The 25,212-nt window shown below is 48.0% G+C and overlaps 1 protein-coding gene across 1 annotated transcript in view; it reads left to right on the top strand.

Moving 5' to 3' along the window:
• Positions 1-825: 825 nt before the first annotated feature.
• The window catches only part of LOC310811142 (nuclear factor of activated T-cells, cytoplasmic 1-like), a gene marked incomplete at its 5' end in the record, with an annotated part of 66,533 nt that continues 42,146 nt past the window's right edge, over positions 826-25,212 (top strand). Inside the window, 5 exons of the mRNA XM_083679218.1 lie at positions 826-943; positions 4,517-5,651; positions 7,980-8,139; positions 20,132-20,334; positions 23,767-23,939. Of these exons, the coding sequence (XP_083535344.1) occupies positions 826-943; positions 4,517-5,651; positions 7,980-8,139; positions 20,132-20,334; positions 23,767-23,939 (1,789 nt within the window). The remainder of the gene's footprint in view (positions 944-4,516; positions 5,652-7,979; positions 8,140-20,131; positions 20,335-23,766; positions 23,940-25,212) is intronic.

The raw sequence follows: 25,212 nt of genomic DNA, 5'->3' as shown, positions 1-25,212 counted from the left end.
AACCATATACCCTTTACCTTGCTGGGTCGAGTGTATTTTTGACTCACTTGGGTTGATTTGTCAAAGCTATCATGAAGAGGGCATACCGTACACTGTTCACTCCAACTGAACACATTCATTGTGGTGAAATAATTTCATTATGACATGACTTTAGATCAAAAAAGGGAGTTAGGAAACGTCCAAACAAACAGAGAGGAATCACCAAAACATCCCCCTTGCCCCCCCCCCCCCCCCTCCTCCCTCCTCCCACGTCTGCAGCTATGGAATCCCTCGACGGAGGCTCAAGCCTCGTCAGTCCTCCAGCAAGGAGCTGCTGGCAAGAGCCGATAACGTCATTCCTAGGGGCGGGGCGCCGATTTGGAGAGGTGTTTTCCAGCTTTAAAAAGGATGAAGCCAGCCCCTCTGACAAGCGCTGCGTCACACTCACACAGGGAGTCTCTGGAAACCAGAATTAGGCTTTAGCATAACCCAGAAACTGCAAAACTCATCAAACCATCATCCACCCCCCGTGTGTGAGAGAGGTAGCTACTCTTGCTGTGAAGATTATTGTAGTATCTCTTCAGATGCCAGACTTTACGCGTCAATATCTTTTCACGCAAAATCCTGGTGCGCGCTGTCACATGGATGCAAGTGTTTGAATTAACCTCACATTTGTATTCAGGTTTCCTGTTTTATTCATTTTGACAATGCGTTTGTTTTGTTTGAATTAATCCACGTTTTTGCCGTTTGAATCCGTTTTTCCCCCTCCGTCCGCAGTTATTATACTGTTAGCGCTATTATAACCAACCCGTCTCAACCACAGAAAGTAGACCCGTCGCTTGTTGAATGCAGGATACCAGCTGTTTGAGAGTCAACTCCAAGTTCAATTTTGGACCAGCGGGGAAGGAACGAGGATTTCAGTTTCTCACCTCTCTCGCTGCCGAGATGAAGTCTGCAGAGGAAGGTAAGTACCGGACCGGTAACCACCTTCACCGTTTTGGAACACTGTGCAGTTTTCCGTTACTTATTGTCCTACCGGTATTTTTACATTTTATTTTATTGTCATATATTTAGTGTGGTTATTCTCAAATCTCCGATTATATTATCAAAGCATGCACGCTATTCAAACTGTCAAACTGTTGTCACGTGTATTTTTGCAATAATTGTAATGGTCTGGTACCTTCAGTGAGTTACCAATAGGTGTCTCGAATGTCGCTCAAGTCAAAGTGCCCGACTAGGCTACTTGATGCTGTTCAGTATTGTGGCTGATCAAATCAAATCACATCAAAGTTTATTAGTCATATACACAGAATACAGCCGTAGACGGTGCAATAATAATAATAATAATAATAATAATAATAATAGCAATAACATAACGTAGCAATCGTATTAAGCAGCAGAAGGCTGATCCGAGGAGGGAAAAGGTGTCCATTTGATGCTCACCCGACAGGGAGACACAAACCACTTCATGGGAATGTAATCAAATTCAGTTTTGGATTATACCATAACCTCCTGAAACTTCACAATGATTATTGGCAACAGGCGAATGAATCACTCTGACAGCCTAGATTTCAGGAATAATAGCAAAAATCTGTTCCCTTATTAGATCATTCGTATTTCCCCCGATTTGTTTTAACACATGCAGATGTGTCTTTTATGTGCATTGTGTGTGCACATACATTTGGACCATTTTTAGTCACTGACAATGCTCCTTTTACTTTGACACTTAATTCGTGAAGCCTTGCAGTGCTGATGTCATGCACTTTTGGTGGATTTGGGATTTCATTTGTCTTTGAGGTTTTGAGGCGATGGACGGCTGTATTATTATTCATTTCGGTCCCTGAGTAAGCCTCATAATTGGTAGCAGACACGTGTGTGTGTGTGTGTGTGTGTGTGTGTGTGTGTGTGTGTGTGTGTGTGTGTGTGTGTGTGTGTGTGTGTGCGTGTGTCTGATGAGGGATGAGGGGTAGCTCACTTGGCATAAGGGATATGCCTAACCACACTCTGTTTTACCAGTCTGCTGACGGCTGCACTATTGAAACACACACACACACACACACACACACACACACACACACACACACACACACACACACACACAAAATCACACACAAAATCACACACATTCAAAATCCCTCCGTCTCTCGATGGTGACTTTGCCACCACAGCCAGGATGTGTGAACACTGATCTCAAGCCCCTGAGTTCTTGAGGCTATACAGATGACTTTATCTGGGACTAACTATCTCTCCCTGAGGTTTTCTCTCAGTCTGGCCCTGGGCTAGACCACAACCCTCTTCTTCTCTTTAGTCACGCTGGTTTGGTTGCTCCCGTGTGCTGCAGAAAATGTTTTTTTTTGGTGGTGGTAGAAAAACAGAGTAAGAACATTGTGGAAAGAGAGAGAGGGTTTTATATGAAGCATAATATTTGATATATGTGACAGTCAATGCTTTAAACTGCTCTGGTCCTATTCAGATGTTTTGGTATTTTCTTGTCCTGAAAGCAAGGGTTTGGGACAGAGTGATAATTGTTGTTGTTGTTGTTGTTGTTGTATTTGAGGGACTACCATTCCCTAGAGAGACACAGTTTGCCATCTCTTTTGTTAGTTCAGCAGACAGACAGACTGACAGGCAGACAGACAAGGCAAGGAAATGCAAAGGTTTCAAATGTGCTGAGTGCAATTGAGTGAAAGTCCCAAATGTGTGTGTGTGGAGGGGGCGGGGGGGAGGGGTGGTGGATGCATTCGAAACAGAGAGTTCACTGAGGCATAGTGCACTTCTGAGGAACACACAGAAGAACCACAGAAGAGGCTGCTAGGGGGAAAAAAATAAACTACTGTAGCAGTCAGTCAGTCAGTCAGCCCTTCGCGGTCAGGATATGTGTCACATTGGGTGAAGTGGGCAGGAGACAAGAGCAGCCTCTCCTCAGAAGCCTTTGTGAAGGAACTGTCAGAGTTACAAGAAGGAGAAAAAGAACAGTTATCTCTGAAGAAATAATAGTGTCAGAAATAAAAAAAAAAAGAACGGAGAAAGAGAGTTACTGTAGAGCTGGTAGAGCCTGTTGGAGTTCAGAAGATGAGTTCCCTCCGTGAAGAACCAGAGTTTGACTTCAACTTTTTGTTTGAGTACAGCCCAGGGGGAGAGCAGGGCCCTGGCCACGAGGCCGGGCCTGAGAGAGGTGGGTGGTGGTGGTGGTGGTGGTGGTGGTGCTGGTGGTGGAGAAGGGTCTGGAGGGAGGGATGGTGGGGTGATTGTTTGATCCTGGGATTAAGGTGCCATAAACAGTTTGGGCCATGCCTTGTGCTATGAATGTTTTCCATGTGATGTCTGGTCCTGATGATAATCACCTGTTTTGACTTATTGTACATACGTTTTTTTGGATGAGTAAAGCATTATTGTTGATTAGTTAAGCATTATAGTTGATTAATTAGAAGGGTATAAAGTTGTTACTCAGTCAGTGCCCAATCAGGTCTTTTTATTTGAATGAGATTTTAGAAAATACAATTTTAGAAAATTCAGTGTGTTTCCTATGTTACTGGTTCCACTCATAGTAACCATTGGCTTGCTTAGTCGTAAAAATACACACCCTTTATTGAGACAAACTCTCCACAATGCTATTTCTCCTGTTTCTGCACATGTGGAATTTCATATTACTACAGTTTAGCTTCATTGAACAACAGCAAACAAATACGAGGAGCTTTATATTCTTATGAATATGACCTGCAACTGTTTCTGGAAATAGTCTGTCATAACCTAATTTTAGACAGTCTACCCACACATTATGTGGTGCGTGACAGGTTCATCATTTCATGTGATGTGTAGCGTTGTGGTTAGCAAATATAGCACACTAGAACAGGGGATTGCCCTTCACCAGGGTACAGCATCTGTGTGATATCCAATTGCCTGAGTAAAGTAAAGTAAAACCATCAGGAGGCCAGAGCTTTAGAGTAAATTAGATAGCAGTAGTAGTTGCTAGAAATTCAAATGTCCACGAGATGAAATCTGTGTTATCATAATTCAAATTCTAACAGCGGAGGAGAGTGTGATTGCATCCGAGTATGTGCGTTTGTCATCTGTATACATTTCTGTGTGTGTGCGTGCGTGCGTGCTTATGTGCGTGCGTGTGTGATGCCTCAGCAGCTGTGAACTCTCTGACTTAATCACAAGCTCAGAGCAATGCAAAGTGCTGTCGGCTGTCCACAGGGGAGGGCCCTAATTCACTCAGTGAGTGAAGCTATCAATCACACAGGGTATCCATCACTGCTGCTAGTGGAGCCTGCTCAGAGCTCAGAGCTCAGAGCTCGCTGTGGACAGGCCCGGCTCCAAATGAACTCAACACGCACAAACAAACACAACTACAATGTTTGTCCTGATACATTTTTCAAATAAATACTTCTGTAAACATTGCCAGAGAACAAAAATGATCTACCACAGGATGTTTAAGTGAGACAGAGCATCCTATTGTTACTTACGATATTGTGGTTTCCGATACACCCGATTGCCATATGTTAACAATCCACGTTTGTTTTCGTTTTTCCAGATGCATACAGCTACACTCCGAACGTTAGCCTGTCCCTGCCGTTGGGCATGGGAAACCCCTGTCTGGCCACCCAGTACCACACCCTCCAGTCCAGCCCCGTGATCTCCGTGTCCTCCTGCCACCAGTCGGGCTACGGCCTTCACGAGGACCCCTCCCCGGCCTCGGGCTACTACCTGTCCCACTCCCACCACGGCATGCGCCCCAACGGGGCCCCCGCCCTGGAGAGCCCCCGCATCGAGATCACTGCCTACAGCCAGTTCCCCGAGGAGGAGGTGGAGGAGAGCGGCAGCAGCAGCCTGGATCACATCATCAAAAGGGGGGTCAACTCCATCGTGACGCTGACCCTCCCCAACGCCGACGGCTACCGTGACCCCAGCTGCCTCAGCCCCGCCAGCAGCGTCTCTTCGCGTAGCTGCAACTCGGACGCGTCGTCCTACGAGTCGGGCTTCTACAACTACGACAACTCCCCCCAGAACTCCCCCTGGCAGTCCCCCTGCGTCTCCCCTAAGGGCTCCTCCACCCTCCTCTCCTGCCCGCACGCCGGAGGCCCCCGCTCCGCCTCCCCCCGCCACTCCCCCTCCACCTCCCCCCAGATCGCCACAGCGGCCGAGGAGGGCTGGGCGGGGCAGGTGCTTCGCGGATCCCGCCCCAACTCTCCCTCCTGCAGCGGGGGCGGTGGCGTCGGGGGCGGTGGCGGTGGCGGTGGCGGCGGTGGTGGGATGGGGAAGAGAAAGTACAGCTTCAACGGCGCCCCCTACAGGCTACCGTCCTACTCGCCCAACCAGTCACCCACGCCCTCCCCGCGCGGGTCACCCCGGGTCAGCGTGACGGACGACAGCTGGCTGGCCAACACCAACCAGTACACCAACTCCGCCATCGTGGCCGCCATCAACGCCCTGACCACGGACGGGGTGGTGGACATGGGAGAGGGGATCCCCGTGAAGGCCCGTAAGACCAACCTGGATCACAGCCCCACCATGAGCCTCAAGACGGAGCCAGACATGGGCCCCGGGGGCGAGCTCTGCCAGGAGGACTACACCTCCCGCATGCCTTTCAAGAAGGAGAGCTACTGTGGAGGGTTCCTAGATGTCCCCCAGCACCCTTACTCCTGGTCCAAGCCCAAGCCTTGCCTCAGGTAAGTGTCTGAAGCTGTCTGAAATACACTACCGATATGGGATGGATGATAATGTACTGGACAGTTTAGTTTGAGACTATCTATCATATTGAACGATATCATTTTTATGTATTTATTCAAAGCTGGCAGAGAAAGTACTAGCTTTCATATTTAACAAAGCATCATTGAGTGTTACGGCCTTGACAAAGACCATGAAGCATGTGTGTTTACTTGTAGGGTAAGATTTATGGCCGCTTGACATCCGACCCGAAGGTCTACCCCTTTAGTTTCCAAGACAAAAAAAAACAACAGCGCCACTATTTTGTCATCCCGTGTTTGTCTTTTCTGTATCCAAATTTAGACTTGTTTATTTATCGCGAGTGCAACCTCCTTTCTTTTTTTCTTCTTCTTTTTTTTTTTAATCTTCAAAGACCGACGGCGCAAAAAAGCAGCAGTCCCGACTTGTACGCCCTTCGCTTCTAAAAAGTTTTTTTTTTCTTTTGAAGATCAAAAACATTTCATAAATCATATTTTCGCAGGGAGTGGCCCGTGGAGCACATGGGCGCCTGTTGCCACGGCAATGCCCGCGCAAACATACACACACACATACACACTTCACTTTTATTGTTGTATTTTGACTCCCCCCTTTTTGAACAAGGCAACCTTGTTAAATCGCGGCGACCCCCTCTGTGTTCGCTGCGTTCGCTGGCACACTTCCTTTTGGAAATCAAGTGTTTGATTAAGATAATGCCAAACAGGAAGTGATGGTGACAGGCCTACCGGAGGAAACTGTCTGTGTGTGTGTGTACGTGTACGTGTGTGTCTGCCTGTGTGTGTGTGTGTGTGTGTGTGTGTGTGTGTACGTGTTTGTGTGTATGTGTGTGTACGTGCGTGTACATGCATGTGTCTGTGTGCATGTGTGTGTCTGCATGCGTGTGTTCGTGCGTGCGTGCGTGCGTGCGTGCGTGCGTGCGTGCGCCTGCTCTGAACTGACCCCCCCCCCCCCGCCCCCCTCATGCTCCGCCACACTAACGTGATGTCATGCTCTGACTGGGCTGATAAAGCATAGAGGGGGAAACCGGTTCGTTTTGGGTCAACAAACACCCTGCCACTTCCAAGAGGATGCCAGAGATTGCTTTTGTGCGAGTCCTCGAGGTCAGGGGTTTTATGCTTAACAGGCATCCGGCGCGGTGAAATATTGTCTTGCAGATGTTTGTTTTGGTTAGATATCTCCACGCTCCTCACATGGGAAGTCCTCGCCTCCCTCTTGCTCCCTGTGAAACAATGATATTGTGAGTGGCCAGCTGTGACACTGGGAAAGAGATACCACGCTCTTTAAGCTGCTGGGTGTGTCTCTCCATTACTAGGTTACATTGTTGTGGGTTTTTATATAAAGGGTTTATTTGGGTTTAATGATTTTGAGGAAAAATACTAGTTTTGATGATAGACAGATTAGAGTTGTCATGTTGAATGAATACCGATGGACTTAGTTGCAGATTTTGGACTCCCAGCTCAGGGTGAGGTTTGGCATGGTGCTGCTGAAATGTGAGTGTGTGTGTGTGTGTGTGTGTGTGTGTGTATGTGTGTGTGTGTGTGTGTGTGTGTGTGTGTGTGTGTGTGTGTATGTGTGTGTGTGTGTGTCTCTCTGTGTCTGTGTGTGTGTGTGTGTGTGTGGCCGCGTGTGTGTGTCGTTGTCTGTGTGTATCCCTCTGTCTGTCTGCCACCACCTGTTACACCATGATAGAAAACACACCGCTCTCAAATCAGGACACATGCTTCTTTCATTTATTTTTCATAAAAAGACAGCCACCAATTATTGCCCAGACTGTAAGAATTAGGCTCCATACGGTACGTCAGGGAATGACTTCAATTAATCTGATTAGAGACGATGATGAAATGGAAAGGGTCTCGATGACAGTTTAGCAGGGAGATGAATAAATGTCTCTATTTAAGAGAAGCAAATCCCTCTGTGCCTCTCTGAGTGTGTTTCTCGTGTAAACCTACTGTTTGAGTTCTACTACTACAACATGCCAACCTCTCTCTCTCTCTCTCTCTCTCTTTCTTTCTTTCTCTTTTTGTTTCTCTCTTTCTCTCTCTCTTCGTCTCTCTTTCTCCCTCTCTCTCTCTCTCTCTGTCTCTCTTTTTCTTCCTTTCTCTCTCTCTGTCTCCCTTTCTCTCTCTCCCTTTCTCTCTCTCTCTCTCTCTCTCTCTCTCTCCCTCCCTGCCTCTCTCTCCCTCCCTGCCTCTCTCTGTTTCTCTCTCATTCTCTCTCTTTCTCCCTGCCTCTCTCTCTCTCTTTCTCCCTGTGTCTCTCTTTCTCTCTCTCTCTCTCTCTCTCCCTCTCTCCAGCCCGTCCCTGCCTGCCCTGGACTGGCAGCTGCCATCTTGCACCGGCCCCTACAGCCTGCAGATTGAGATACAGCCCAAGTCCCACCACCGCGCCCACTACGAGACGGAGGGCAGCCGGGGGGCCGTCAAGGCCATGTCTGGAGGACACCCCGTGGTGCAGGTAGGCTACGTCACGGATGCACTTCACCAGGAATGACCATACCTTTACATGGTTGTTATTACATGGTAGAATGGCAATAACACGATAATAAGCCATACTTGACTTTTTGTATGTGTGTCATACAGTACATGGATATTTTAGGAAAGATACACTTGTGTGTGTGTGTGTGTGTGTGTGTGTGTGTGTGTGTGACATCACTTGGGGTGAGTACCAACGTGTGACTGAGCTCTTCATTTGAAACAAGCATGCTAGTGTTCTATTTGAACATCACAGCAGATATGTGTGTGTGTGTGTGTGTGTGTCTGTGTGTGTGTGTGTGTGTGTGTGTGTGTGTGTGTGCAAGCTCAAGAGAGAGTGTGTGTGTGTGTGTGTGTCCTTGTCCTTGTGTCGGTTGTGTTATTAATGGCCCTGGAAGCCATGAGTCAATCTTCTGCAGCAAGAGGTCACTGTGACTAGCAGTTGCACATATTGACACAATTAGCAGAGAGCAGCACCATCACCCCTGAGTATTGTGCTTGGCAATGCTTAAAGAGTTCATGTCACTCACACACAGCCCCCCCCCCCCCCCCCCCACACACACACACACAGTCACACACACACATACACTACACACACACACACACACACAGCACGTCACTCTCACCACAGCAGCCCGGCACAAAGCTCCTTTCTCTCCAAAGCTGTCTTGCTGTTGGGACTTGGTTTACTCAAGGTGGAGCGAACTCTGGTAAGCTTGTGTGTGTGTGTGTGTGTGTGTGTGTGTGGTTGAGTGCATCTGTGTGTGTGGTGTGTGTGTGTGTGTGTGCGTGTGTGTCTGTGCACGTGTGCTACACAGTGACAGCAAAAGCTAGCATGTTCAGTAGGCAGGCAAGACCGGTGGTCCATCCATCCCAAGCGCTCTCCACATGAGGTGTTTTTAGCACTACAGCTGTTTTCCAAATCGATGTTTTCAACACCGCCACCCGCCTGCCCGTCTGCCACCCGCAACCTGCTGAGTTTCACTTCCCTCCTCAGCTGTTGCCCAACAAGGTGCCGTAAAACACGGCTTGTCACATTTCAGTGATTCTGTATACATAAAGGTAATAGCTCTTCTTTTATTCAAGTCATTTGGATATCAACACGGAGGTGAATTGTTGATATCATCATACCCTCATGAGAAGGGACGTGATTTAGTTTACACCGGTCCGTGACTCACTCTGTCAGCAATAAGCTTTGAAGGGGGTCTGACTAAATACTGGTGGCTTTGTAGCATCCTGTGCGTGTGTGTGTGTGTGTGTGTGTGTGTGTCTGTGTGTGTGTGTCTGTGTGTGTGTGTGTGTGTGTGTGTGTGCGTGTGTGTGTGTGTGTGTGTGCGTGTGTGCGTGCGTATGTGTGTGTGTACGTGTTTTCCAGATTTGATTTACTGCCTTGCTGCAGGTACTTTGGTTAAGTGAGCGACTTCACTCGAGAGGTATTTATTTATAACCAGACTCAACAACAGATCGAGCATTGTGACGTCATCAAAGAGAATGTTGATTGAGTTGTTGAGTCAATCTAGTCTGTGTACGTATTACGATAATTACGGTACACATTTACAACTAGAATCATATGTCGTTGAGTTGTTTGGCCAATGAGTGCGTCAGTCTGGTTTTCTGTTACTTATTTTCTTACAGTAAGTTCCAGGTATATGACGGTCATAGTTCCTCAAGTGCTGTTAACCAATAGAAGCTGATCTCGACGAGTGTTTGACCAATGACATGTTGCCTATTCCAGCATATGACGGTCATATTGTAGTCATTCGGATAATATGATAATTCTATCCCGGTCCGTTGACTCACATATTCTCGCCCACTCACATTGTTCACATTTTATCTTTTAATGACCAGTGATTTATGGTAAACACCCCAAAATATTGGGAATCGGATTGGAATATGCTAGATTTGGCTAAGGCTTTGGAAGCACTCTGGGAGCATTGCCGAGAAGTGGAGTTTGTGGCCAGGCAGGGAGAGAGAGAGAGAGTTTTGGGAGGATTACACAGTAGTAGTGAAAATATACAAGCCAGAACATAGGCGCATGGATTTTTTCATATCTCTTCAGGAAGTCTGTGGCATAGAGCCATAGGCATTTGTCTCTCTTTCTGTTTGTTTGTCTGTTTGTCTGTCTGTCTTTCATCTCTCTCTCCCTCTCTCTCCCTCTCTCTCTCTCTCCCTCTCTCTGTCTCTGTCTCTCTCTCTGTCTCTCTCGCTCTCGCTCTCTCTCTCTGTCTCTGTCTTTCTCAGTCTGTCTCTCTCTGTCTCTGTCTCTGTCTCTGTCTCTGTCTCTGTCTCTCTCTCTCTCTCTCTCTCTCTCTCTCTCTCTCTCTCTCTCTCTCTCTATCTTATCGTCAGCCCTCCCCAGCGAGGGTTAGGACATGCTGTGTTCCTCTGGTCCCTGGTGCCCTGTAGGGATGAGTGGCAGGCGCTGGGTTGGGGCGTGCAATCATGGGGAATGAGTGAGTAGGAGAGAGAGAGAGAGAGAGAGAGAGAGAGGAAGGGGGTGTTTGTGTGGGAGGGGGGGCCTGTAGAGAGGGCACAGGGAGTCACCATGCAGGCAGCTGGGGCTCGGCTGTGCTCCCCCCAGAGACTCTCTGCTTCCTACTGATTAGGGCCCCGGTGGCCCTGGGGTTGGGGATGGGGAGGGGGGGGGGGGGGGGGAGGAGGGGTGGTGTGAGGTGAGAGTCCCAGAGCCATCAAACGCCACACAACCCTCTCCCCCCCTCCACCACCCCCACCATCCCAGCCCAGGGGGCCTCCGCTTCACTGGCGATGTCGCTCCCGGTGAGCCACTCATTCTTCAACCCTCTCCTAGGCCGTCGCTTCACCACCAAACTTAACTTCAGCCACACACACACCCACACACACACACACACACACACACACACACACACACACACACACACACACCAACCACCATTCAAAACACGTGCAAAAAAATAGCCCGATGTTTTCGACTCACGGTTGGACAGGCGCCGATCTCCTATGAGCGGTTGTGACACGTCCGCCGCAGCGCATAACCGCTCCCCCAAAAGAACCGATAACGAGGTGAACCGCACGCAGAGAGACACTGTGTCTCCCGCCTCGGCTAATGAACCCCAGCAGTCCCCGACAAACAAGGTAGTCAAAACAAACGGCACCTTCCGGCACCTCTGTTGTCGGGCTCCACGCTCGAGCGCTCATTTTCGTTATCGCCGAAAGTCCTGCGCTGTAACCGCCGATCCCCACGCTTCGTAATGAGACCGTGTGTTTTTCTAACCCCAGGGTCTCCGCGGGTGCTACCCATGCCAAACACACAAGCTCCCTCTTTGTTTAGGAAAGTCCCCCCCCGTCGTAAACGTGACATCATGTCGGTGCTGTGAGCGTCTCCCTCCCTCCTCCTTCTCCACCACCACCATCGCCACAATGACCCCTGGCCAGGAAGGGGATGTCAGCCAGGGGGAGGCCTGAAGAGTCTGCAGAAATGTGGCCGCAGCGCTGATGGAAACCTCTAGATTATGGGGTACTTGCATCTCCGCCACATGGCTTGGTCCCCATCCCCCTCTCTCCTCATCTCCTCATCCCTCCCCCCCCCAACACACACACACACACACACACACACACACACACACACACACACACACACACACACACTCCCACCATACCCCAATTTGTTTCCGGCTCTTTCTGCTCCTCGTTCCAAACTTCCATCATTTGTTCTGGAGACGCGCGTTCGCCGTGGCCTTCTCCTCCTCTTTCTCTTCGTCCTCCTCCTCCTCCTCTCCCTCCTCCTCCTCCCCCTCCCTCTCTTCTCACAGCCACTCAGACCTCCCTCTCACGACGAGGGCACCACCTCCTGACCCCTGCGGCCTTCCTCTCCTCCTCCTCCTCCTCCTCTTCGTTCTCCTCTTCCTCCTCCTCCTCCTCCTCCTCCCTTTCTTCCCACAGTCACTCAGACCTCCCTATCATGACGAGCGTAACTCCCGCCATCATCAGTTCTGACCCCTGCGGCCGCTTTTTCTGCTTAATTTATCGCTGTAGACCACGGTGCCATTAAGGGGGGACGAGGGGATCTTCTACCCCCAGAGCTCTCCCTCAGACTGTTTACCATGCTCCCTTCCCTCCCCCTGGTCCCCCCCCCCCCCGCCTCACCACAGCTATGTCCTACGTCCACACCACGGTTTTTTTCGAAAGCACGCTCGGGGGGGAAAAAAAACAAAAAAAAACGACAACCTGATCTTACCTTCCTACGGCGTGATGGATGGGTTTTTCCGAGGGAAAACCGATACGGAAAAGTGGAATTACATGGAATTATATTTTCATTGAGGGGTATCGACCCGGGGACGTGACCTCGGGACCGTCATCGTGTGGTTCGGTTGTAAAGAGAAAGAGACATCAAGGCGGGAAAAATACTTCCATCGGGGGAATCGGGTTTAACGTCCGGTTGAGGAAGCACACGGACACGCACGGAGATCTGGATGTTTGACAACAACACCTGTTGATTATTACAGTCGTCAGCCATCAGCTGTCAAGCGGTATGCGAGCAGACGTGCGTATGCAGTGAGAACGTCTAATAACACCTTGCCTGCTGGGTCTTTGACAGCGACTTTCTTTCTTTCTTTCTTGCGTTCTTTCGTTCTTTCTCCCGTTCACTCCATGACTTCGGAAAGAAGATACAAGACGGAATGGCGGCACGCGGGTGTCAGCGTGTGTACGGTCATTTCGACAGGATATTGGCCGCCGTGTCCGTTAGGGTTTGTTGTGCGTGACTTCATCTACGTGTCTCGATCTGGCTGCGACCACGGTACGGTACGTCAAACCTCCTGAGTTGCTTCCTGACTGGGTTGACATGGAAGACCTTGGCATGGTGTTCTGCTGCTCCAACATGTGTGGTTTCACCTTGAACAGCGATGACTGGCCGGCCTGCTGGCTGGCTGTGTAATGTCTTGGATCACGTACAGATTGTTGTTATGTGCGTAAGAGAAAGTGTGTCTGTGTGTGTGTGTGGGGGGGGGGGGGGATGTGTCTGTGTGTGCCTGTGCATGTGTGTGTAATGTCTTCAGAAACAGCTATCTGGTATCCGGTTGTTTGCGAGTCATTAAATGATGCCACCTTTTGTCGGAAATCTAAAAGACTCCATGAGCCGTGCAGTGCTGTGAGAGAGGCTGTTCCTTGCCCAGAAGAGCCCCCCACCACCGCCCCCTCTGAAACTGTGGTTCTGCCTTTGAGGGGCTTCCCTTACTCACAACCTTGGTATTGGGCTACCACTAATGACCATCGAATTGCAACTGGAAAGAATTGAACTAAATGCCTGCATTCTCAATGGTTTGAGGCGATGACCAGAATGGCCACAGATTTATGAGGTAAGACATCGGTGGTGGCCCACTCTCTCTCTATAAGGGGGCACCGAAACCCTGGAAATGTCACTCTGCCCAAATGTAATACTTTGGGCACGTTAGGGCTATATAACTCATGGCAAGCCGTGCTGGTAACAAGTCCTTCTTTTATTTGGAAGTTGGACCTTCGCTGGTCTAGACGTGGGCTATGCCTTGAAACGTTGCCCTCGATGATGTAACAGAGGGGTATACACTTCAATACACACATTGAGAGATATAGCTGTTTTGTCGCTTATAAAAGAGAGAGGGACGTTTGGAGCTTTTTGGAAACCCAATACATGAAAGGATCGCATATGTTTTGTGTGTGTAGTGTGCAGTGTGTGTGTGTGTGTGTCTTTGTGTCTTTGTCTGTGTCTGTGTGTGTGTGTGTGTGTCTTTGTGTCTGTGTCTGTGTCTGTGTGTGTGTGTCTGTGTGTGTGTGTGTGTGTGTGTGTGTGTGTGTGTGTGTGTGTGTGTGTGTGGAAGGCAGAGGAAGAGAGGGATAATAGGGAGAGTCTGGAGGGACAGACAACTTGGATGAGTGTAGATTTAATTGGGTACAGCGAACGCTCGCTGGGTGACTGTCAGCACTTGAGAGGGAGGGAGCGTGATAATGGGAAAAGCCTGAGCTGCTCTCCTCCCCTCTGCCTCCCCTCCCGTGTCTCCCCTCTGGCTCTCAGACTTCTCTTTCTTTCTTCTCTTCCCCTGCTCTCAGTCTATTCTCTCTCCCCTTGTCTCCCCTGCCCTCCTTCTTCCACTCCTCTCTCTCTCTCTGTCCTCTCACTCTCTCCACTCCTCTCTTGCCCCTCGCCTACTCTCCGTCTGTCTCCCCCCTTCTCTCCTGTCCTCCCTTCTTTCCTCCTTCTCCACTCCTCTATCGCCCCCCCCCCCTCTTTTCTCTCCCTTCTCCTCTCCTCCCCCTCTGTCTTCTCTTCTCTACTGCTCCTGTTTCTTCCCCCTCCTGCTCTGAGTCTTCTCCCCCCTCTCTTTTCTCCCCTCTCTCTTCTCCCCCCCCACTCTCTTCTCTCTCAGCTCCTCTACGCCACGTGGACTACGAGTCATGACATTTCTCCAGGCGGTGATGAAATCGCTGTGGAGAGACGGACCAGTGAAGTGCAGGCTCATATATTCACACTCTCTCTCTCTCTCTCTCTCTCTTTCTCTCTCTCTCTCTCTCTCTCTCTCTGCTGTCCAGGCAACTGCCAGCACGTCATTTTCTTAAACAAATATGTGCAAATCCATTCTCTTAGTAAAACTAGTTTTTGTCAGGTTTGTGAAGGGTGATGAGCATAACACAGACGCTGTGAAGTAGTCATTTTAAACAGCATGCAGTCAGAAACCGGGTTAGGGAAGGCTGCTGGAGGTAGAAATCGGAGGACAGGCTCATTTGTAATGCACGGAATGGATTGAGGAATGGTGTTTGATACCATTCCCCTATTCCATTCCATGTATTACAGTGCATTATGTTGTCACTGACAAGGCATATGATTGTCATTACGAGAACAAAGAGGCTGGATTAGAAAACCATTGGAAACAACCGCTCCAGTTAGTTAGCAGCAGCGATGATGGATCAGTCGTGGCGAGTGTGAGAGGAATATATGGAGAATGGGATGGCTGTGAGCTTCCCCCCAATGTGTGTGTGTGTGTCTGTGTGTGTGTGTGTGTGTGTGTGTTTTTGTGTGTGTGCGTGTGCACATGTTGGTGCGTGCGTGTGCACATGTTGGTGCGTGCGTGTGCACGTGCTGGTGCGTGCGCGCGCGCGTGTGTGTGTCTGGCTCGACATCCCGGCCTTCCACATCATCACAACTGACCCAGACAACACAGCTGTGTACAATTACACAATTAATGCCTGGGCTGACAGGCACAAACTGTTTTATATGCGAGAGCCGGCCTGTCCTGTGTGGCACGTGCTGGGGGAGGATGATGGGGTTGTGTTATTCCCCAGTAGTCGGTGGTTTCGAGGTGTCAATGGACGCAGCACATGCAGTGGCAGAAACTGGCATCGATAGACCGCCAGAAAAACAATCTGCCTTCGATTCAAATTGGGTTTAAATTATCTCAAAGACAAATATACGGGACGTGTTCTAGCCCCGACTCTATATTCAACAGCCGGCCAGGAAAGGAAAAAGCTCATCTGGTCAAAATTAGTGTCTCTCTCTCTCTCTCTCTATGTCGGTATGTCAAACCTCACAAGGCGGCTTGGAGATGGCGGCATATGAAGCTGGATTCACAGGTACACGGAGGTTGAGTTGTTGGCCCACGCTTAAAGTTTATGGCACTATCTCTCCTTTTTCTGTTGCTTACGACTCCTATGAGGATAATATTGAAGAAGTACAGGGTTTACTTTTAGCTCGGCTTGTGGTCAACGTCACAGAAGCAGAGTAGTAGGAGAGAGAGAGGGAGAGGGAGAGCGGGGGAGAGGAGAAAAGGGGGTCGAGGGTGCACATATGGTAAATGAATCGAGGGAGGTCGCTCAGGGGGGACCCGACCGCGTTCCCTTTGCTGTTTTGGGAAGACCAGCGTCACTGAGGGTTTTCTTGACCTCATTAATCACTTCCTCTCCCTCTATGAGGTCATCCTGGCTTTGAGTTGAGGACGCCACCATCAGGGTAGCCTACCGCAGGGCCTAGCAAAGGGGGGGGGATCAAGAGCAGACTACAGACTAGGCTTACCTCCCACCTCCCCTTCTGTCTCTTGCGGCCGATCTTTCCACGTGGAGACTGAGGTAATGGTTGGAGGTCACTGAGAAAATTCAATAAGAAGAAGAAGTCACGTAAGAAGTCAAGTCCAGTGAGGCTGAAAGTACAAAAAAAAAGGGACTTAGAGGATCACGTCTCCGTACCGGTCGACTGCCCTGCCTTGCCTTTGTTTTTTTATGAAATCGTAAAAGAAACGTCATGCTATTTAACGCAACGTTTTTTTTTCGGTAGAGTTGTGCTCTACCTCATGCTACTTGGTTTCACTGTTGCATGGTGGGACCAACCCCCCCCCCCACACACACACCCACCCACCACCCCCCTCACCCTTAGCATGTGCGGCTATGGATAATTACCGCTGGTGACACCGTAAGTAAAATATAACAAGCGGCGCGGGGTCTGCTGGTGAGATCACCCCGTGGATGAAGTGCTCTCCTGGGACACGGGGATACTTCAAGAAGCTCCTGACCCCGGCGTAACTCACTGATGACTAGCATGTGTGACTACTAGTGTGCGGGTCAGGACAGCTGCTTCAGACACTATGTGGAACTGCAGAGAAGAAGAAAAAAAAACATAGGGAAAGTGGAAATGAAGACCGTAGCCTATATAGATCAACCATCACCCGCTCACCACTGATATCTGAATCTAACTCTCTGTGTGGTTGAAGTCGGTAGAGCGTGATGCTAGCAATGCTAAGGTTGTGGGTTCGACCGTATGATGCACTCACTGTACTGGATTAAAGAGTCTGCTAAATGGCATATTATATTATTAGATAGTGTAGCTTCATGAGTATAGTACGTACTGTAGAACATGAGTATAGTACTGTTCGTGAGTATAGTACACAGTACTGTTCATGAGTATAGTACTGTTCATGAGTATAGTACACAGTACTGTTCATGAGTATAGTACACAGTACTGTTCATGAGTATAGTACACAGAACTGTTCATGAGTATAGTACACAGTACTGTTCATGAGTATAGTACTGTTCATGAATATAGTACTGTTCATGAGTATAGTACTGTTCATGAGTATAGTACTGTTCATGAATATAGTACTGTTCATGAGTATAGTACTGTTCATGAGTATAGTCCATAGTACTGTTCATGAGTATAGTGCTGTTCATGAGTATAGTACACAGTACTGTTCATGAATATAGTGCATATTACCGTTCACTGCAGCAGCCAGTCGAGCCTTCAGTAATCACCTCACTGTTTATATAGTAGTCAACCGACACATTCATTCTCATCTGATTGTCCTGAGGAGCAAAATGAGCTCACTCTTTCCAACCTCTTTTCCTCAGAGATGGGTCTTCGTTGTGTGCTTTGTTGGAGATAATCTCCCTCTTGTGCTTAGCGAAGTGGGTTTCTAATCGTTGAGTAGACTAAAGAGTGTCAGCATTGCCAACAAGACTAGACTAATTAGTCAGGACACCCAGACGTCCAATGACGTCACTCTCTTCTACCTTCGCTCCCCCCCCCCCCACCCCAATCCCTGACCCCCTTAGCAAAGGTAATTATACATCCATTAATCAGATTATGTCATAGGTTACATGCGGCCTGTGTTTCATTATATGACTCAATCTGTTAAGTTAACACTGGGGTCTTTTATTCCTGTTTCAACACACTCACTGTTTTCACCCGGACACAGACTCTGAGGTTCATACGATGTCTGAAGGGATTGGAAACGATTCACTTGTGTGTGGAGATAATTGATCAATTAGTGGGATTATTAAGACGGACGTTGTTTGGTTAGACTTGTCTCCTGTAAGTGAGTTCTGGTGACACGCTCCGATGTGGTCAAGGACCCAGATGTGCGAAGCGTTGGAGGTCCAGCTCTGCCCAGCGAGACGTTAGTGTGTGTGTGTGTGTGTGTTCAATGTTCCGAACCGATTTCCCGTTTTCTGAGGTTTTCTAGGTTGGAAGATTTGTCCATGTCCACATCAAAACACACATACTGTAGTACTCTCGATCGCGTGAGTGCAGAGCCTCACATGCACACGCAAGCATTCACACACACACACACACACACACACACACACACACACACACACACACACACACACACACACATACATTAAAGCAAATCCAGCTTGGGAGGTCTAAGGATTTGGTTGCACCAGAAGTGCTCCATGGGTTAGCAAATGGTTCTGGTCAGGAGTCAAAATGTCTGTGGACGTTCACCACACCAAGCAATGAGCATCTCTGCCAGTTTCTCCTGAGGTTTTAATGTTTTTCAACGTGGTTCAACATCGTTTCCCCAAACTTCCCATGGCACAGTGTTGACCTTTTAGATTTTTGCTGTATGTAAAATGATACACTGAAATATGCGTAATGGTCAGAGTTTATAGGTAACCTTGACGCTGTTTGGCTATTGGGGCTTTTGAAGCTTAAGTACCGTATGGGCGATTGCACCCCCCAAAGTCCCTACACTATGTAGTGACCGTCTTAGATTTTCATCCCATTTTTTTTTTGGGGGGGGGGGGGGGTTATAGATGCTTTTATTAGGGAGCAGTAGCTGCTAATGGAGGCTGCTGAGAGGAAGTGGGACCTTTTTGAAGTGGTTGTTCTGATACTGCAGACTCTTTCATCTCTGTGTGATACCGTCTCTGGCATCGCTCCAGAACTTCATGAGCCGTAATTAAAATCATAATGCATGTTCATAACTGCCCACAGGTATAGGGAAGGCATGTGAGCTGACTGCATGGTGGCAGCACTGTTGAGGTTTTAGAAAACAGTAGTAAGAAAGATTACATTTGGGAACAATGTTTGTAGAGGTTGGATATTCGTTTTTTTATGCCGCCAAAACCCATGAATTAAACATATCCAGGTAAATGTTGTGTGATTTGACCATTATACTGTATTTTGCGGCCAAGCTCTGAAGATAATATCCATACTTTGCTCAGTAATGTCATCTTCAGCTCTCCTAAAGAAACTACAGTATGTACACATAATTGGAGACATGACTCGCTTTCATGATTTTTCTGTACTTAATTAACATTTTTTTGCATACATTTATTGTGTGCATTCCAGTATGCGTCACTTTTGACCAGAATTTCAATTTTGTCGTAAACATTGGTATTTTGATATAGTGTGTACCAGAAGTTTATTGAACACATGTGTGGAGTTGATAATGATCTCAGATTTATTGTTTATGAGATATTGCCGATCACATTTAAGATTTAATCGAATGAATAAAAGATGTTTCATTTAGTATTGTATAATCCTTCTGATGGAGCAGAGATACGTTTGCCAAAACTGTTTATGATGACTGTTTAGGAATTGAATTATTATGACATGGAAATAGGTATGTCACCCATTGCTTTAGGGGTTCTCGTCACGCCAACCCCATAAACCACGTACATCACTCTCAGAAGGCCGACTTTGAAATTATTGTCTTGGTTTCTCGTTCTGTCTCTATAACGGTCGCTTTGAATTTCCATTGAGTCAACTGTGGCCTTCTAGCCCGCCTCTCCTTGGGCTCTTTTTTTTTTAGTTTTACGGCGGCAGAGATATTTTAATGAACAGCGAAGTGATGAGAAGCCAACCTCTCCATCAGCGCCGAGGACTATGTCTCGCTGCCCAGGAGATCTCCACCCCAGACAAGCTAAAAAGATCAAAACCACCTCCTCCGAACCCTCTGTCATCATAAAGAGATGTACATTAAGAAATAGCTCCCAAACTCGAAAAACAGAACCGTCTGAAAAGAAAGAGGGTCTCCAACCCAACCGAAAAACAAACACAAAGAAAAAGAGCTTATTTTCAAGAAAACGACCTCGAAAAACCCTCCCTGAAGGCCGTCATTAAGGCTCTTTAACGATCGGTGGCTGATGTGTGTGTTCAATCTCTATTTCCTAAAACGAGGGGTTGTTTAAGAGGGGGGCTTTAAACGCGAGGTAGGAGTCTCACCTGGTTCTCTTTGTTGGTCCGCCAGCTCTACGGCTACATGGAGAGCGAGCCCCTCACCCTGCAGCTGTTCATCGGGACGGCAGACGACCGTCTCCTGCGACCGCACGCCTTCTACCAGGTCCACCGCATCACGGGCAAGACCGTCTCCACCGCCAGCCACGAGGCCTTGCAGTCCAACACCAAAGTCCTGGAGATCCCCCTGCTCCCAGAGAACAACATGAGAGCCATGTGAGTGCCTGACAATTGCTCTTCTGTCATCTTCTACTCCTCTTTTTCTCCTCCTTCTTTCTCTCTTCTGTTCTTTCTCCTTCTTCCTTCTTCCTTCCTTTTATCTATTTGTTTTCTGAGAAGAACATATGAGGCATGTGAGCGGCCTACTGGCCGTCTCTTCTGTGGTCTATCCTCCCTGTTCTTTTCATCTCTCCTTCTCCCTCTTTCTTTCCTCCTCTTTCCCTTTACCTCGGTTCCCAGAGAACAACACGAGTGCCATGTCAGTGGTCCTCTGTGTCCTCACTGTCTATCTTCCCTTTTCTTTCCTCATCTCCTTTTTTTCTATCACTTTTTTTCTCTCTCTCACTCATCACCTCTCCCTTTTTCTCCGCACTGCTAATGGGGTACATGATGATAGCCGTAACGCAGGCCTCCAAAACGCTTCACACTGAATCACATTTAACTTCTACGGTTTCCTAGAAAACAGGCCTCTTTACAAAAACAAAAAATAGTTTTAAGTATCGGAGCAGCCATGTGCCAGTGCCGTTGGTCCTCCCCACCTCATTAACACTCTTCACACACGTTGTCGATCCACCCCCGCTTCACAATTGCCTTGTACGCCCAGCTTTATGAAGTCAGCATAGAAAAGACTCCTAGCGCAATTACGCCATTCAGTCAATCCTTTGTGTGTCGTTCTGAGCTACCCTCCAGAGTTCCAGTAGCCCAGGGGGTAGTTCTCTGTAGGGTGCCCAGGCAGCAGCTCCTGTCCTGGGGCTCCATTCAGGCTGCAATGGGGCCTGCTGGCCCTGGGCCCAGGACTCTGTGTTATGGATGAGGCGGCTACATTTTGAGCTGAGGTTGCATAACCTCTCACCACCACCTACAGTGCTGTAGCTGTACTCTCCTCTGGGTTTCAATAGAGAAATACACTTTTCAAGCGGAATTGATGTCGATTTAATGGGTCTCTATTAAGTTTGATTGTATTTTAATATTTGTTTAAATGTTGTGGGAGGCTATGAAAGTATTTGGCAAGAAACTTGAGATGTTAGAGATCTTTGACTGTAATGTGACCTCCCCTGGTTGGACACAGCCCTGGCATTTCCAACCGTTCTACCCTCACCTCCTAAACATATCAAATGGAGCCGGGGAATAGGTTGTGGCATCTCACCCATAAGACTTTACAAGGCACCGTGTTTAAATCTGATATACTAGAAAACTAGTCAGAGGAAGTTAGTTTTCCCTTTGCCGTCAGCCTCTGTGCTCAGGGGAGCAGAGTGAAAGTAGCACTGAGCCTCAGGGCTGGACGCTGTGGCCTGCAGGCTCAGACAGGAAGGTATGGGCCAGGTTCTCTCTCTCTCTCTCTCTCTCTCTCTCCCTCTCTCTCTCTCTCCCTCTCACTCTCTCTCAACCCTCTCTCAAGTGTATGTCTCTTTCTCTCTATCATCGCTACTCAAGCCTCAACTCTCTCATTCTGTCTAGCCCCCGCCCCCCTCTCTCTCTCTCTCTCTCTCTGTCTCTCTCTCTCTCTCTCTCTCTCTCTCTCTCTCTCTCTCTCTCTCTACCGACTAGCTGAAAGGTCGTGGTCTGAGAAGGGTTTCTGCTGCGCTGAGCTGACGGACTCTTTCCATGGAGCTGTTAACAGCCACCCTGATAACAGTCCCTCCGTCCAGCTCTCCGCTCGGCCGCGCCAGGGGCTTCACTCGCTCGCTGTGTGGGATGCAGACAGTAGACGGGAGAGACGTCAGACTCTAGACTCATATCAATCCGTCTCTCTCTCCCTCCCGTGACGGAGCGAGTTTCCTCTGAGAACGAGCATCCCCAGTTCAAACAGGGACGACGGCCCGCTCTGTTTTTATTACAAAAGCATTCGGTGTCTGGTGAAATGCAACTCTTACGTCCCTTGTTCCAAATGTTCCCATTCTTACAATTCCATTTTGGTTACGGATGACTGTTAAATCAAGCACCAACCTGTCCTCGATGCGGTGGAATTTCGAATTCTCAAATGCTCCACAAGTGCGAGGCTGTATTGGCGGTTCCCACTAAGACTTTCACTTCTTTCTGCACAATTGAAATGTCTCCCTGCTAAAGCCATGACTGTCCCACTCCACATAGTGCTTATAGGCCATGAAGAGACGTCTATGCTCATTTGACAGTAAAGTGCTTGTCAGACGACTCATCATTTGTTTGTTTTAAAACCATCGATGGATGACTGAACACTTACATCATGCGTGGCTACTCAATAGCTTGTTGCAAGTGTTATTTTTTTTTTAATTTATTCCAAAAATTCTGCCGAGCAAACTGAAGGGGAAAAATAGATTTGTATAAAACCTGACATTTACCATGTTCCAGGAATTCCGCCCAAAAAGCTCCAATGTAAAATAATTGAAATGCCAAACCATATCCCATATGTATTCCTTCACTTTTTACCAGCCTCTTTTCGGTTTTATTTAATTTCTTGAAAGGCCAGTATGAAAACTGATGCCTTTTTCCACTAAGAAGGAAAATCCTCCGTACACTCCCCCCCCCCCCAAAAAATGAAATAAAATAAATAAAGACAGAGAGTACAAAAACTTAACAAAACCCCGTCTGCAGCTAAATGTGGCATTGGTTAGTAAAGTTGAAACTGTAAATGTTTGAAATGTTAAAAGTGTTGAAACTCAGTCAAATGGTGAGAAGGGAGAAGCAGGCTTTTTTCTTTGGGGGGGGGGGGGGGGGGAGAGAGAGACAGCACACATGAATAAAGTGGCTGTCAGAATCCATCTTCTAGCCAATGGGCTTCTCCTCTGGAAAGAGAGGAGTGGTGGTGCATCACTCCAGAGAGACCCCTGTATTCTGGGACCACCAGGACCATTAAAAACAAGCAATGTAGACCAATTAACTGACTCAGTCTTTGAAGAACCTGTTGGATTGGGACTGACGCGGTTGTGTTCCGCAGCATTTCCGATCGGTGATCCGTAACGTTAGCTAACTTTAGCGGCGGACTCGGGAATGCCGGTCACGTTTCGTGGAAAAAACACACTGTTCGGATTTTCTGTTACACAATTAGTCATCAGAGGAATGACCCGTGCCCACACCTTATCCCCTCTACGGCCCATTAAACAGCTCACTGTGGCAGGAGAGAACACCAGAAAGCATTGGGTCATTATAGTGGGCATACTGTGCAACACAGTAGGTATCGGGGGAGGCTGGTGGAGGTAGAAATCGGAGGACAGGCTCATTTTAATTCACGGGATGAGGAATGGTATCAAATATGTGTGATTTTTCGATCCCACCGACGATTTCTACCTCCTCCAGCATCTTCTGACAGATATACTTTTTTCATCTGTAGATCATGTTTCTATATGCTTTCATTGAAATGTTCCTCTCCTCAGCATCCATCAGAGAAGCCTAGTGTGGAACCAGCCATGTATGGATGATAATACTTCTCCTTCCCCCTCTCCTGTGCGGCAGAATCGACTGTGCCGGGATTCTGAAGCTGCGTAACTCTGACATCGAGTTGCGTAAGGGAGAGACGGACATCGGACGCAAGAACACGCGTGTTAGGATGGTGTTCCGTGTGCACATCAACCAGCCCAACAGCAGGACCATCTCCCTACAGGCCTCATCCAACCCCATCGAGTGCTGTGAGTCTACACACACTCATGCATGTACACACACACACACACACACACACACACACCCACCCACGTGTGTACCCACACCCACACACACACACACACACAGACACACACAAACACACACTCATGTGTTCCCCCGCCACACACACACACACACACTTCGCATGGAAGTCATTATAACATGGCATACCCTGTTGCAATCTACCGGGTTGCATTTTTTATGACATACACCGCTCCAAACCAGTTGAAAGCCACTGCACATACAGTATATTTTATATGATAAAAGGCAATTTGCTGAATCAGTAGATCCATTGTATGATAATTGATAACTGTGTAGCCAGGCACATATGTAATTCATCCCCCAGTGCACTTTATGGCTGCATTCATATTTATTGTGGTAAGGCCTCCCCATTAGCAGTGGTTTAGTTAAGGTCAGGTGCCAGCCCCCTAGATCTGGCAGGGTTGGAAGTGTGTGTGTGGAAATCTCTTTATCTTTGGTCATCCGGCGGGCCGGGGGGCGGGGGGGGGGGGGGGGGGGGTGATGTCATATCCACCTGAGGTGACGATGCGGGGTCCGGGGAGGGTTAGGAATACGCTTCATGTCCTGTGGTTTATGGTCCTGGCTTGATGATGTCAGATACTTACCCCCACTACGGTAGCCTTTATGGGGTCTAAAAGCATTCTGATAACTTCGATGAAAAACCGAAAAACCCCATTAGTAGGATTTCCCTTATATGTTGAACACCCGGGAGGGGTAAATGTTGAATGTTGTTTTAACAATGGCAGAATGGGTGATAATAGATGAACGAATGACATTAAATAAAAATTTGATGTGATGACAGAATACTATTTGTCTGGCTGTGAACGGTGTTGTGATACGCCAAAGCCTGGAGATAAACACTTATACAAGCAAAGGCAGGTGGTGAATAAAATATGACTTTCTGCCCCGGCAATGTTCCCTGGATGAATATGAAAAACAATGATTCTGGAGAAAAAGAAGAAGGAAGAAAAAAAAAGGAAAAAGGAGAAGGTTATTGGGACATTTTGTTTTGATCAATTGTCCCGTTTTTTTGTTAGATTTTACGTGAAAAAAAAAAAAAAAAAAGCAGCTGTCGTCTGAACATAGTGAGCTGTCTTTAAAACGCTAGGAAATAAATTAGCCTGTTTCTCATCAAGTCCCACTGAACCAGTGGGTAGTGTTAGCCCAAGGTAGCTAGCTAGCTAGTTCTGGAGGTCCGGGGATGGATGGGGAGTGGGTTCGGAGTAGTAAGGTGGATTG

The sequence above is a fragment of the Argentina silus genome (assembly GCF_951799395.1).
Source record: "Argentina silus genome assembly, chromosome: 10".
In the NCBI taxonomy this organism is placed as follows: domain Eukaryota; kingdom Metazoa; phylum Chordata; class Actinopteri; order Argentiniformes; family Argentinidae; genus Argentina; species Argentina silus.
Note: the sequence above shows the minus strand (reverse complement) of the source record. Positions and strands in the feature narration are given on the sequence as shown.